Below are 13499 nucleotides of genomic sequence, written 5' to 3' on the forward strand. Positions count from 1 at the left end.
CCTTCACTTTACCTTATGCTTAGATCTTGGTCACGTGTCCATAATTTAGATTTCAAATAAATGAGCTTAATCAACTATATAATTAATTCTGTCATTAATAATGATGTTTTATTTGAAATTATTTTGCAGATGGGATCATATATTTTGAACTTAGATATGATATTCTTAAATTAATTAAGTTGACTTAATAGTGTAATGATGATAATCAAAATTTGATTTTGAATATGAGAAAACATTAAATGGTTAAAAAGATAAGGTACCTATCTCACAGGTTTGACTTCAACTTCCCCATCTGAAATCAAATATCCTGTATTTAAAGTTTGTCACACAATTAAATGTCATTAATGAGCAAAATTTATAAAATTATGAGCCACTTTTGAATTTAAATCTAGACTGCCATTATTTATTATATTATTATTTTCATTCAGAAGGTTGATGAAGTTTGGTTAAGGGTTTGTGAGTGTGAGATAGGAACGAAACATTTCTTATAAATATGTAAATACCTCTCTTCTTAGTAGATGCGTTTTAAAACGGACTATTTATCAACGGTAGATTTGAACAAATGGTATCAGAGCTAGACACGGGACGGTGTGACAACAAAGATGTTGACCCCAAAGGGGATAGATTGTGAGATTCTACGATGGTTGGAGAGAGAAAGCTAGCAAGAATGATGACACCCAATAGGAGTGGATTGTGAGAGTTGGGAATGAAGCATTTCTTATAAGAGTTTGGAAATCTCTCTTTAGCAAATGAGCCAAAGTAAACACTATCTAGTTCGGGTAGTTTGGGCAATTAGACTATGGGTTTAATGCATATATAATATTGAGTGCAGTTGGGAGTGGGGAGGTCCCATAAGATCTAATTTGTATGAAATAAATGATGGGTCAGTAATAATTTAGACTGCAACTCTATCAAACACTAAGGGTTCTTACAAAGTATAGAAAAATAAAGCATGAATAAATGGTGCCTTTTTCCAGATTCAAATTAATGAATTCAATGCCTTTCTACTATTTTTCACCAACCAGTCTCCATAAATGCCTGCTCGTAAGTCCAAACATATTTCATCTCTGCTAGATGTGAAATTGAGTAACAGGTAAGAACACTTAAATACCTGATAGAATTATTATTGGCTGCAGAGAAATCAATTTTACTTTCATAACTTGACCCTCGATGTTTTCTCATCCTGTGTTAACCCAAAAGGCATACATTCTACATCGTATCTCAACAGGGGTTATGTGAATGGCTAACCAGAAGGAGTAGCCACTATCCTTGTAATACAAGACCTACATGAGCAACACAAGTTGATACTCCACTTGAATTCAAACCTTCTTCGCTTGTTCTTCCTTCAACCTGCCTGCACGTATTCACTCTCTTGTCATTTCTATTTTCTTCCTCGTGCTACAGATACTACAACCATGCTTCTTGGTGAATCAAAATCATTTCATGAAAATCAACAATCAAAGTACAACAACTAAGCTAAGTGTAAGCTCAACCTGCTTTTTTTTTTTTTTTAGGCCCTGATGTGAGTATCATCTCCATGGTAAGATTTGGCAACTCTCGTTCAACATCCCGAATTTTAGATAAGTTTTCTTCAATATATCTGGACAAAGTAACAAATTCGCTCAGGAAGAACCTGTTGAAGGGTCACTAGTAGATACATGTATGAATAGATACATGTGTTAAAGAGTCACTAGTAGATACATGTGTCGAAGGGTCACTTGTACATGTATAAGTACATGTATGAATAGATTCATTAGTTCCTAATTAAATAGGTGCATGATTTTTGGATAATTAATGGTAATGGAGAATGTCCCAAACTACCTATATATATGTATGTTGACATTGGTGGAAGGTATAGAAAATCAATCAAGTATTCCTTCGTAGTTTTACAAAGTTCTCTTCTCTCAAAGAATTCTACCAAATTTCTCTGTTGTCACCAACAGAATCGGTTAGAAACTACGACTTTCCAGAATGGTATAATATTGTCCACTTTAAGTATAAGTTCTCATGTCTTTGTTTTTTGTTTCTCCACAAGGCCTCATACCAATGAAGATAGAGTTCCTTACTTATAAACTCATGATCATTCCCTTAATTAGCTAATATGAGACTCCTCCCAACAACCTCTCATCCTCTTAATTAGCCAATGTAGGACTCCTCCCAACAATCCTCAACTAAACCTTTCTCGTTTAGGGGAACAGGTAAGAAGAGAAAATAAATAATAATAAAAAAAAAAAGAAAACTTGATGCAGAGTTTTCAACTTCATTTCACTAATTTCATACTTGTGGAGTTTTCTTTTTATATGAAAAATCTCGTGCTTGGAATCGTAACAGGCCCAACTGTCGTTTCTGAGATGGAATTAAACTTCAGTGATTTACCCCCACAAGATTTCAGCACAAAATCAGAGCTCTACACCAATGGGGTATAAAAACATTTTGACATGAAGTGGTATCAGAGCATTAAAGAGTATTGAAGGTTGTGACATTTTCGGCGCAACAACCTGGAGCCAAACCAAAGTGGTATTCCAAATCTTATGGCTTATTATATTTTCTTGTTTTTGAGTTCAACAATAGCAGTGGTGGAGTGGAGATCAAACTATGAACCTTTGAGATAGTAATTGGATGTTTTATGTATGGAGTTATATTCAAATTGACGGGTGAATGGTCAAATTATGATACTAAGCTTCTGATATCTCAAATTTTGCCTCACCACTATTCTTCACATTTCTACATCAACTTCAAGCGTAAGAATGGTATGAAAAATCCTCTCCAAACATCAAAATTTGATCTCAAATACAAATTATAGGATCTAAACATAATTAACTCTGAAACTAAACATAGCACAAATTGAAGGCTTAAACTTGTAATACTCTTAAGAAAAATATAAATAACAAAGCCAGGACGGACTTAAATTTCAGTCAACAAGAAAGATAGAATAACAAGTAATAGTAATTCTACTTTTATTAATTGTAAGAACGAAACATATGAAGTAATGAACGAGAATCGTACCCTTTTCAATTCAAGCCTCCCTTCTCGATTATCAGCGTACGCAATTACAGGGGCTTCCTTGGTAAGGCCATCAGGGCCAATCTCAGGCAAAAGACCCATCAGAACCCATTGTCTCTTAAACTAATTTCTTGTGGGAATCAGAATCAGAAACCAGAACGGCTAAAAGGGATTCTGGATTTGACCCAAACGAAAAAACCCAGTTTCTTAAAGCTTCCATTCACTGCGAAAAAAATGGAACCTGGGTTTCTTCGTTGGGGAAAGTACGCTCTTCGCGGCCGAAACGAAACCTCGAAGCCCAGCAATTGCATACCCGAGTTGTCTGATTGTAGCGCATGTGCTACGCACGTGAACAAAGAGAATTTGACACAAAATAGGATCAAATGTAGGCTTTTCACTTATTCAACATTTTTTTTCTTTCTCAAATTATGAATATCAAACATAAATTTATACAAAAATTTATGTCCATTAAGCAAAAATTCAAAATTCAAAATTCAAAAAAAAAAAAAAAAACACTTCTAGAAACTTTATTCCAGCTTCATAACATTGGTTTGAAACATTTTTGGTTTGGTGCTGGTTTTGGAAGTGGAAATTGAGGCATAGTGTTGAATGATTGTAAACATTTAAACAATCTTAGGCATCAACATATTTATAATGTCCAAAGTCCCCATCACCTTATCTAACATGTGCACAATAATAGAAAATAAAACAGGGGAGCATCCAGATAAATATGTGAATCAAAGGACCCAATCTGGGATTAGCCTACTCCCTGCTAGCATGGCCTCTTCTTCTTATTCTTCTTCTTCTCCTTGTTCTTCGTTTTGTTGCATGCGTTCTTGTCCTTCCACCTGATGCCAAAAACAAAACAAAACAAAAAAAAACTCAAGTCTGCTATTTTTTGAAGCATTATCTCAACCTGCATACAAGGAATCATTATTGTAATGAATTTAGTGAGTCCAACACAATGATAATAGAAGGAAAGCCCAATCCTTATCCTGAGTTATACCTTACGGTGTCTGGTTTGTGAAAGAGTTTTATCCAATTGTTTCTCCAGAGTATGCAACTCTTTTAGGCTCAGTGCTTCAAGTTCTTCTCCAACAAGGTTCCTTCATATTCACAAACCACATCAAACAATAATTGCTCCCTAATTTTCCAACAAAAAAATATATAAAACCTTGATTAACATGTTTAATTAAGTAACCTATGGGAACGCTGCAGAGATTCGTATTTTGCTCTTAGCTTTGACACCTCTTCTATCTGCATTATCAAGATGTGGATAATCATTGTATTCAAAATAATAGTTAGCCTTAGTTTTGTAAGTTAATTCAAACATATCTCAGATAAGATACATATTTTGAAAACATCTCCTCAATAGACGTGTTTTAAAGTTGACGGTGATAAGTAACGAGTCAAAACAAACAATATTTGCTAGCGGTAGACTTGGACTGTTACAAATGGTATCAAAGCCAGACATTAAATGGTGTGCTAGCGAGGACGCTGGGTGTCACGCTCATGCTCGTCCAAGGCGTGTTGCCCATGGCCGCATGCCCATGAGAAGCCAAATCCTTTATGTCTTTCCATGTTCTAGTGTTTTACTTTTGTATTTCTAGAGAGTATGACGTTTTGGAAAAATCATGTCTAGGCCGGCTAGACATGAAATGCCTTAGAATGTACTCTAGGGGATATAATTAGTTGTCAACTTCTCCCTACTAATAGTTATATACTGTGAGCAGTTGTTGTTACTCTATTACTTGCATATAATAACGTCTCTTTCAAAATCTCTCTCTGCCCTCATTTTCTAAAGCCTTCTTCTTAAACCAAGGCCAGAGGCTCGAGCATACGTCGTTTGGTCGTAGGTGACGTAAGAACGAATTAGCTTAACTCACTTGTCGTTGGAAAGTGAGTGCCGCACAATCGCAAGTCCGCAATCATCAAGAGTGCGACTGTGACACTGGGCTCCCAAGAGGGTCGGATGGTAAGATCTCACATCGGTTGGAGAAATGAACGTTCATTACAAGGGTGTGAAAATCTCTCCTTAATAGACGAGTCTTAAAATTATTAGATTGATGACGATACATAACGAACTAAAACAGACAATGTGGTGTAACATGGGTGGCTGTACCTCTCAAGGATCTTGTTCATGCTAATCATGGGAGTGAATTACCATTACAAAACAAGAAAACAAAAAGAGGGTTAAATTCAATTGAGTAAGAAGATATATATATATATACTGACTCAGTGCTGCCAAATTCAAAGAGCTTTCCCCGACTAGAGAAGATGATGAGAGCAACGTCCACATCACAGAGCACAGACAGCTCACTGGCCTTCTTCAATAACCCATTTCTCCGCTTTGAGAAGCTCACTTCACGGTTCACTTTGTTCTCTATTCTCTCAACCACCACTTTCCCCCTTCCCATGCTTGCTTATGCCTTTCTCCTCTTTGACCTATTAAATATCACTGTCAGCCTCTCGCGTTAGCATCCGACACTCTCTCTTGTGTTAAGCTTTGCGAGTGTCGTTTTCAACTTTATGAGGTGGTGTGGGCTCATAGATGAATCTATACAACATGGGGGACATGTCTTTTCCTTAATCCTCCTTCAATGGAACCATTGTTGTAGCTCATTGGTGTTATGTTTTTGTGCCACTTTATCCATTCCATTTTTTACATTTTGACTAAAAAGCAGGTTATCTTCGTACCAACACAGCGTGGCACCGAAGCAGGTCACTTCTCCACGTGTCACTTAAAGCAGGTTATTTCCGTACCAACACAGCCTCAGCTTTCCATATCATGTCTCTTTTATCTTCTGGAACTCCGATCACGTATACACACACGTGTCGACCCTCTATTTGCTTTGTCCCCACCAACATAATATTCTCCTTTTCCTCAAATTTATTCATTGTGGGGTCCATATCTTCGTCAACCTTCACACGTGTCGAACCATGGCTACTGCCATTTCAATAGATCCGGATCTATTCACTTCTTGTGGACCAATAATAACATGACGCGTACTATTTATAAAAAGGACAACCAAGCCCAGGTAAATTACATTGGGTTCAATCGATATAGTGAAGCCCATCAACACGTTTAATTGGGCCCATGGGCTTACGAAGGGTAGAACCGACCTTTTAGAACAAAATGTTTGGCTTAAAGTTGATGATAGGTTCAAAACAAGGAGACTCAATTTTCCCATATCTTTTCCTTCTCTATTGGGAAGGGGTTTGATTGCTTTATATGAAATTGTGGATGAATTCTTAGATTAGACCAAAAGTGATCTTATAACTCTATTCAGTCAGCTCGATTGATAGAACTACGAAGAATAGCACTATCAGGTTGGGTAGCCGAATCGGAGGATTATATTCTTGTTCGATGAGAGGAGATTGAGGATGCAATAGTGGTCGATACCAAGTATGTCCCACAATGTGATCCCTAGTCGTGCTCTACTTAGATTTGTTTTTGGGCCTTCCTATAACAACAAGAAAACTGTAAGATCACACGTTGGTTGGAGAGGAAACGAAACATTTTTTATAAGGGTGTGAAAGCTCTCTCTAGTAGAAGTGTGACCTAAAGGGAAAACCCAAATAAGACAATATCTACTAGTGATGAATTTAGGCTGTTACAAAAACTATTGTTGTCGTTCGAGAGTAGATTTATGAATAATTGTTTGAGAAGAGGGTCACTCAAATAATAGAGAGATAATACCAATAGAGATAATTGTTGGATCTCTCTTTCCTTCCTAATTGATGTGAGACTTTGTTTTCACATAACATTTAAGGCAGGTGAGTGTAGAGTCGAGAAAATTGGGCAACCTCGATCTTGGAAGTTGTTACAATAATTGAATGGAGGAAAAAGAGGATGTCCTATTATAAACCAAGAGTCTTGTCTTGTCTCTCCAAAGCAACAAAACTTCTTTTCAATGTTTACGAATCTAGACAGACCATACGCCTAATTATTCAATTATGGGCGACCCTCCCCTCCACCATTAAACTTGCTTCTCTTAATGCTCCCTATCTATGCTCATAATGCTCTCCACAACTATATATTCTCAAAACCCTAATGCCTCCACATTATGGGTGGACCAACATATCCTTAATATTACCGAACCCTCTTTTATAATCTTATTTATTTTTATATTTGTTTAAGAATGAACTCAACCCGACTCAACCAGTGTCCTCAGAGAAGGGGAGAAAAGGGTTGTGAACGATTCTCTCGTGGTGGTGGATTCCGTATGCTCTCCACCTTTTAGAATTGAAAAAGAAGAGTTTTCAAAGTAGAAAATGATACAAGTTAGAAGCTAGAGAGGTTAGTGGGAGATTGGACCCATTGATCATTGATACCTGAAGATAGAAAGCTGATACATAGTGGGCAGCTTTTCATTTTAGTAAAGCTTCCAATTTTGCAGTAAAAGATATGCAGGTATAATTTGGTTAAAAAATGAGGGGTGAAGGCAGATAGAAAAGCATATAATTTTAATGATTGAGAATATGGGTTGCTCCTGTTCCTTGTAAAATCCAAAAAACCATCAACATAGGATTGTTTTTGTCTCCCATTATTCTAGTATAGTCTAAAGCCACCACTACAACCACACCAGGCCAAACAAAAGTAATGGCACACCCAAACAAGAATCACAGCCATGGCTTCAGTGGGTAACCAAAGACAGAATGTTTTTTCCCTAATTAGGACAATCCGTGCTGTTTTGTATGCATCCCAATCTTGTTGGGTCTGTCAGGTTTCATGGGAATTCAATCTTTTTTTTTTTTTTCTTTTGGCAATATGTTTTTGTGTGTAGCAGGTAAGCAAGTGGCCTCACCTTTGATATCCTTAAGATCGTGGAAACTCCCCCACCATATAACACAGTGATGCTTTTCTTATGTGCGTGCGCTCTCTCAAAATGGGCTTGGAATTAGAAATGTGGGATAATATCATATCACTTATATTAACGGGATGCCATAGATTTATATAAACAACGGTTCAAGTCCATCACTCTAGCTGATATTGTCTTCTTTGAACTTTTTCTTTTAAGATTTTTAAAATACATCTGCTACGGAGAGGTTTTCATGCTCCAACTGATGTGAGATCAGACACTTTTAGATAGTCTCCTAACTAGTAAGTGCATTATCGAGAAAAGATTGAAGAACACCACTAAAGCGATTTGTTGGTTTAGTTGATGAACAAAATGTTGATAGCAATATGAATGTTGAAAGGAAGAAAACTAGGTGGGTAGTGGGATAAGCTATCGTTCAAAAGCAAAAAGTGAGACATGGGAATTAGTTCAAACACTTACAACTTTTTCCCATTAGATACTAATTATGATAATGATTTGTACTAAAAGGGTAATATAAGGCTTCACTTAACATAGTTAATCAAGATTCTAAATTTGGTTTTGGTATGGAAGTAGATTCTCTAACTTCTCCCCCATCAACATGTTTATAAGTTAATCATTAAGAAGATGAAAATTTGATGAGACGAAAGAAAGAGACCATGAATATAATGAGTGTTCTTATCTTGAAGATCTTGTCTAGCTACGAGAATCCAACTCAAGTGATTATCAAAATAATGATACAATGACTATTTTGCTTTGTTCGTACCCACTCTCCCTATGTCAACGTTTCACATTTAGTTCCTTCTTCATGGAAACGATTGGATGGTCTTGTCATCATTACCAAACACCAACTATCTTCAATTCTTCAAAACCTTCACAATCTCACAAAAATGAAACAATCTTATCATTTTTGGGTTATAACTCTCCTTGTCAACTAATTTTGAGATGAAATATCATGTTTGATTAAACCCAAATGGGTATTCAATCTCGACCCAAGAATAGTGAACCCAAAAATCTACATCTAATAAATGAATAGAATGAAGAAAGAAAGAGGTGAAGTTTTGTAAGTGGCATTGCCCCATCCATCACTACTCACCAGTAATATTCCTAGGAAAACGTAATGATTGATGAGTAGCACTACACAATCCCATACACATTCATTCCAATATCCAAAGCACCCATCTTCAACTTCACCTCTCATTTCCTCATCAATACTAATTCTCCCATGGACCTAACCCCAAATGAAGGTACACAACCACACCAAAAATCTATCACTTTCATCACTAAATAAATACATGAGATACTAGAAACATTTTTTTACAATCGTGAACAATGAACATATTCATTTAAACTTTAGACCGAAGTTCCTTTTTCTTTTTTTTTTTTTTTTTTTTTTTTTTTTCTGTTCTCTTTTAAAAAGTGTTACATAAAGACGTGGAAATTGGTACATAGTACCTCTTTAGAAAAAAAAGGTTCATTTTTTACAGCTTCTCTCTTTCCTTCACGCTTGTTGATTAAAATGATGATTAAAATGATTATTGTATAGTAAATAAAAGAAGGGTAGAAATGAAACTCATTTAATTTGGGTTTAAATAAATGGTGGAGTCTCCGAACATGCACGTGACAAGGATGGGACAAAATGTGTATTGTGTACATTAACAAACCTTCTTCCAACGTCCAACGCCACAAAAAACAAACACATACAGGCCAAACCTCCTAAAAACACTACCTTTATTGGCATAAAACACAGATTAGAAATGAGGGTGGGTTCAAAGAGAGGGGGCCAAGTTTTTGTGTTGAAGCCAAGTTGTGAAGGCCTTGAAAGTGTTTGAATCCGACCTATAAAACTTTTGGGTCAGCTCAAGCAGCATTGGCCATGTGTAATCTGGAAACTTTCGTGGCGGATTCTTGTCCACGATCTCGTCCGGTGCTCTCACCACTTTGTCACCCGCCGGACATAGGAAGAACACAATTGATTTTCTTGCTTCCCGGCAGTTCACTACCGCCCGGTGGAAACAGCTCTTGTAAACCCCATTTGTAAGAGCCTAAAAAAAACCCATTTGAGAATTAGTGGAGTTTGAAAAGAAAGTGAATCACGACTATGATATTATCCACTTTGAGTATAAACTCAGATAGTATTCATTGATTATAAACTCATGATCATGATCCTTCCTTAAATAAGCTGATGTGGGACTTTCATCCAACGTATGTACCATGAAAGTGTCACCGATGTTGATGACAAAGGAGTCCTTGATTGGAGGAATTGAGTGCCACTGATCATCGACGTAGACTTGAAGGGCACTGACGTGATCTTGGTGAAGAATGGTTATGGAGGTGGGATCACAATGAGGGCCAGTTCCCAAGGTCAGCTCAGGCTTATTGCATGGTGGGTAATAATTAAGCCTTATTATAGAATCGTTGTCTTCAAAGAATTTCTTGAATTTCTGTTTTGGGACGCCAAGGCTCAACCCCAAAAGCTCCACTATCTTCAAACTCAGATCGCTCAGCGCTTTTCCACACTCCTCATACACCTTCCTACAACACATTCAAAGCTTAAAGTTCATTCCTTTAAAGCAAAAGAGTAATAAAGAAGGGATTTTAGTTACCCTTGTTGGGAGAATTCTTGGCCCAAATGGTGGCAAACATAGTCGTGTGTAATGGGGAAGTTGTGATGAGCAGCATAGCGTAGGCTAAATGTTTCCTTCCATGGAAGCTTGGAGGAGAATCTCCCAATGAAGCTATTGGCATACCCATAATTTTCACCCACCTTCCTTTGAGCCTTTTGCTTCACATCAAGAGGCAATGAGAAGAACTCATCCATACATTCATGAACGTTTTTCATCAATTCCATGTCCACTCCATGGTTCACCAACACAAAGAATCCATGCTTTCTGCAAGCCTCATCCACCAGCCTCCTCACCTCTTCAATATCATTCTCATTTTCACTCATGAACTTCTGCAAGTCAATATGTGGAACTTGTAGCTCCGGCACTGACTCTCTTGCCTTAAACTCCTCCGGCCATATGAAATTCTCCGGCACCATTGACTCATCGGAGGACCCAAATTCCACACGATGCTTCCTCTTCATCTCTTGCTTCAGTTTTGATTCTCCTTGTGATTTGGCTGTGGTCATGCATTTGATAGCCATTGCATGCACCCAAACAGATTTAAGAAAATGGAATAACTAATAGACTTTTCCTGTTCTGATGTGAAGAATTTGAATGGATTTGGTGAGGAGAGTTGGGAAAATTTATAAGCTCACAACAAGGGTAAATAGGGAATTTCAATCCTCTTTCCATAAGTCTTCCCTATCATCAAACTCCACATATCTCCATAATATAAGAATCGCCCATTGTACGATCTTATCTAACGTACGTCATGCCGGTTGAGATTTGCTCCACTTATATGTATGAGCGACGATGAGCCCTAAAGAAAGTGAATTGTGAGATCTCACGTTGGTTGGAGAGGAGAACGAAACATTCTCTATAAGAGTGTAGAAACATCTCAAATACAATATTTATGAACGGTGGGCTTGGAGTGATATATATATATATATATATTCTATTCATCTATTTGTGATCACTCTCAAACATATAAAGTATATCATTTTTGTTACGTCAATCTCTCTTTATCATACTGTTTGCGTGATGAACTCAACTCAACTACGCATAATTACGATTACGTATGGCTAAATGGAAATACCCACAAGTTTTTTTCTCTCTCCCAACATGCATTTTACATCAGCTATTTGTCATTTTCCCGAAAGATAAAAGAAACAAATTAGTATTATATCATTGTACCCAAAAAGAATTTGGTTCCATTGCTTCATTATATTTTTTTAAAAGCCTTTTCATTGAAAGTGACGTGATGTGCTATGTTTTATACATGAAGGTTTGTTTGATTACCATGTTAAATACTTACATCAATAATTTGATAAGGTAAGAGAGCATTTAAAATTACATATTTGGAGGAGGCTATGGCTATGAACATTCATGAAATCACAGTTAATTTGATGAGCATTTATGCAAAATTAAGGAAGACAGCCAGAGTTTTGATTTTTGTTTTTTTTTTTTTTTGTTGAGAAAGGTGTTAGGACCCTTTTAACGTAAAGTTGGAAGGACACATGAAAGTAACTTTAGGGTTTAAAGAGACCCACAACCTTTGCACCAAATCAAATCACCATCAACTCGCCTATTCAATCAATAAAAACACTTGAACATTGGATTGTCGTGGCGCCTCACTTTCCCAGGAAGAGAGCCAATTCCATGAGCGACAAAGTAATGAAGAGTGGAGATGTTGGGTTAATTTGTTCAAGCCAGATTAGCAAGAGGCATATGGCCAACAAGTTGGCTGAATCTTGAAAGTACCTTGGAAAGCAAAATTTGATTTTGTTGTCTGCGGCAGAACCCGCCAATTCATTTCTCTTTTTTAAACCCTAAACCCTCAATTCATTTCTCTTTTTTAAACCCTAAACCCTCAATTCATTTCTCTTTTTAATTTCCAAATCTGTTTTTAACATTTTATTCTTCAAGGTGGTGGGAATGAAATGCAGAAGAGATCATTTGAAGGGAGAATGAGGGGCCCAATAAAACCACCGAACTATGCCATATATATTAGGAACAATGTCTGAAGTGATTGCCCAAATTTTTGTCGCACTCTCTCTGTGCATGTAATTAGGGTTATTGTCTTCTTCAACCAATCTTTCTCATGCATTGTCTGCTAAAAAATGTTTCTTTCTATTTTCTTTTTGGGGAATGTAACCTTGTCAGTTTAAAAAGTGGAACGAAATGTTCTTTGAACGGTGTAACAACTCAAGCCCACCGCTAGCAGATATTGTTCCTTTAACGACTTCCCCTCAAGATTTTAAAATGCGTCAGTTAGGATAAGGTTTCCACTTCGTTCCCCTCTCCAACCGATGTGTGATCTCACAATCCACCCCTCTTACTTTGATACCATTTGTAGCATCTCAAGTCTCTCCAACCGATGTGGGATCTCATAATCCACCTCCCTTGGGGGCCGACATCCTCGCTGGCAAACTATTTGGTGTCTGGCTCTGAGACCATTTATAATAATCCAAGTCCACCGCGAGTAGATATTGTCCTCTTTGTATTTTTCCTTCAAGGACTTCCCCTAAAAGTTTTAAAATGCATCTCCTAGGAAAGGTTTTCACACACTTATAATGAACGTTTCGTTTCCCTCTCCAACCGATGTAGGATCTCACACAAACCCACAACTCCTTTCTGGGCTTTCCCTCAAGATCTTAAAACTCATATTTCTAGGAAGAGGTTTCACACCCCTTATAAGGAATGTTTTCGTTCCCCTCTCCAACCGATCTAAGATCTAATAAAAGGTATGGAAACCTCTTTTTAACAAACGCGTTTTAAATCCAAAAGAGCAACGGTTATACGCAACGAATCAATATTTGCTAGCAGTAAGATTAATAGTTTAAAAAGAAATAGATTTGGATTTGGCAAAGGGGAAAAAAACAAATTCAAAACATGAGACAGATATATACGTCAGATTCAGAAAACGTATAGATATTCGAAAAGGGATGGGGATGTGGATGAAAGGGAGATGATAGGAGTTAATGATAAGAATGAAAGCAAGTACCAATGCATGTAAATGCGATAAAGTGAGTACACCAACGCATGTTGGTTCCATATAGCAGAAATAATA

At 37.0% G+C, this 13499-nt stretch overlaps 2 protein-coding genes across 2 annotated transcripts; both read right to left on the reverse strand.

The window, feature by feature from the left end:
• Nucleotides 1–946: 946 nt before the first annotated feature.
• On the reverse strand, nucleotides 947–5423 carry LOC111810353 (agamous-like MADS-box protein MADS3). The gene is made up of 7 exons (XM_087117282.1): nucleotides 5239–5423; nucleotides 5099–5146; nucleotides 4205–4309; nucleotides 4010–4109; nucleotides 3007–3919; nucleotides 1494–1600; nucleotides 947–1407 (listed from the first exon to the last, which is right to left on the reverse strand). The coding sequence occupies exons 1-5, from the start codon at nucleotides 5418–5420 to the stop codon at nucleotides 3776–3778; spliced, it is 579 nt and encodes a 192-aa protein (XP_086973408.1). The 5' UTR covers nucleotides 5421–5423; the 3' UTR covers nucleotides 947–1407; nucleotides 1494–1600; nucleotides 3007–3775.
• Nucleotides 5424–9386: 3963 nt separating this feature from the next.
• On the reverse strand, nucleotides 9387–11114 carry LOC111810326 (gibberellin 20 oxidase 2). The gene is made up of 3 exons (XM_023697025.2): nucleotides 10430–11114; nucleotides 10037–10358; nucleotides 9387–9868 (listed from the first exon to the last, which is right to left on the reverse strand). Exons 1-3 carry the CDS (start codon nucleotides 10969–10971, stop codon nucleotides 9593–9595), a joined length of 1140 nt encoding a protein of 379 aa, XP_023552793.2. The 5' UTR covers nucleotides 10972–11114; the 3' UTR covers nucleotides 9387–9592.
• Nucleotides 11115–13499: the final 2385 nt, after the last annotated feature.

This window comes from Cucurbita pepo, chromosome 14 (genome assembly GCF_057944985.1).
Source record: "Cucurbita pepo subsp. pepo isolate OVF chromosome 14, ASM5794498v1, whole genome shotgun sequence".
NCBI classification, from domain to species: Eukaryota; Viridiplantae; Streptophyta; class Magnoliopsida; order Cucurbitales; family Cucurbitaceae; genus Cucurbita; species Cucurbita pepo.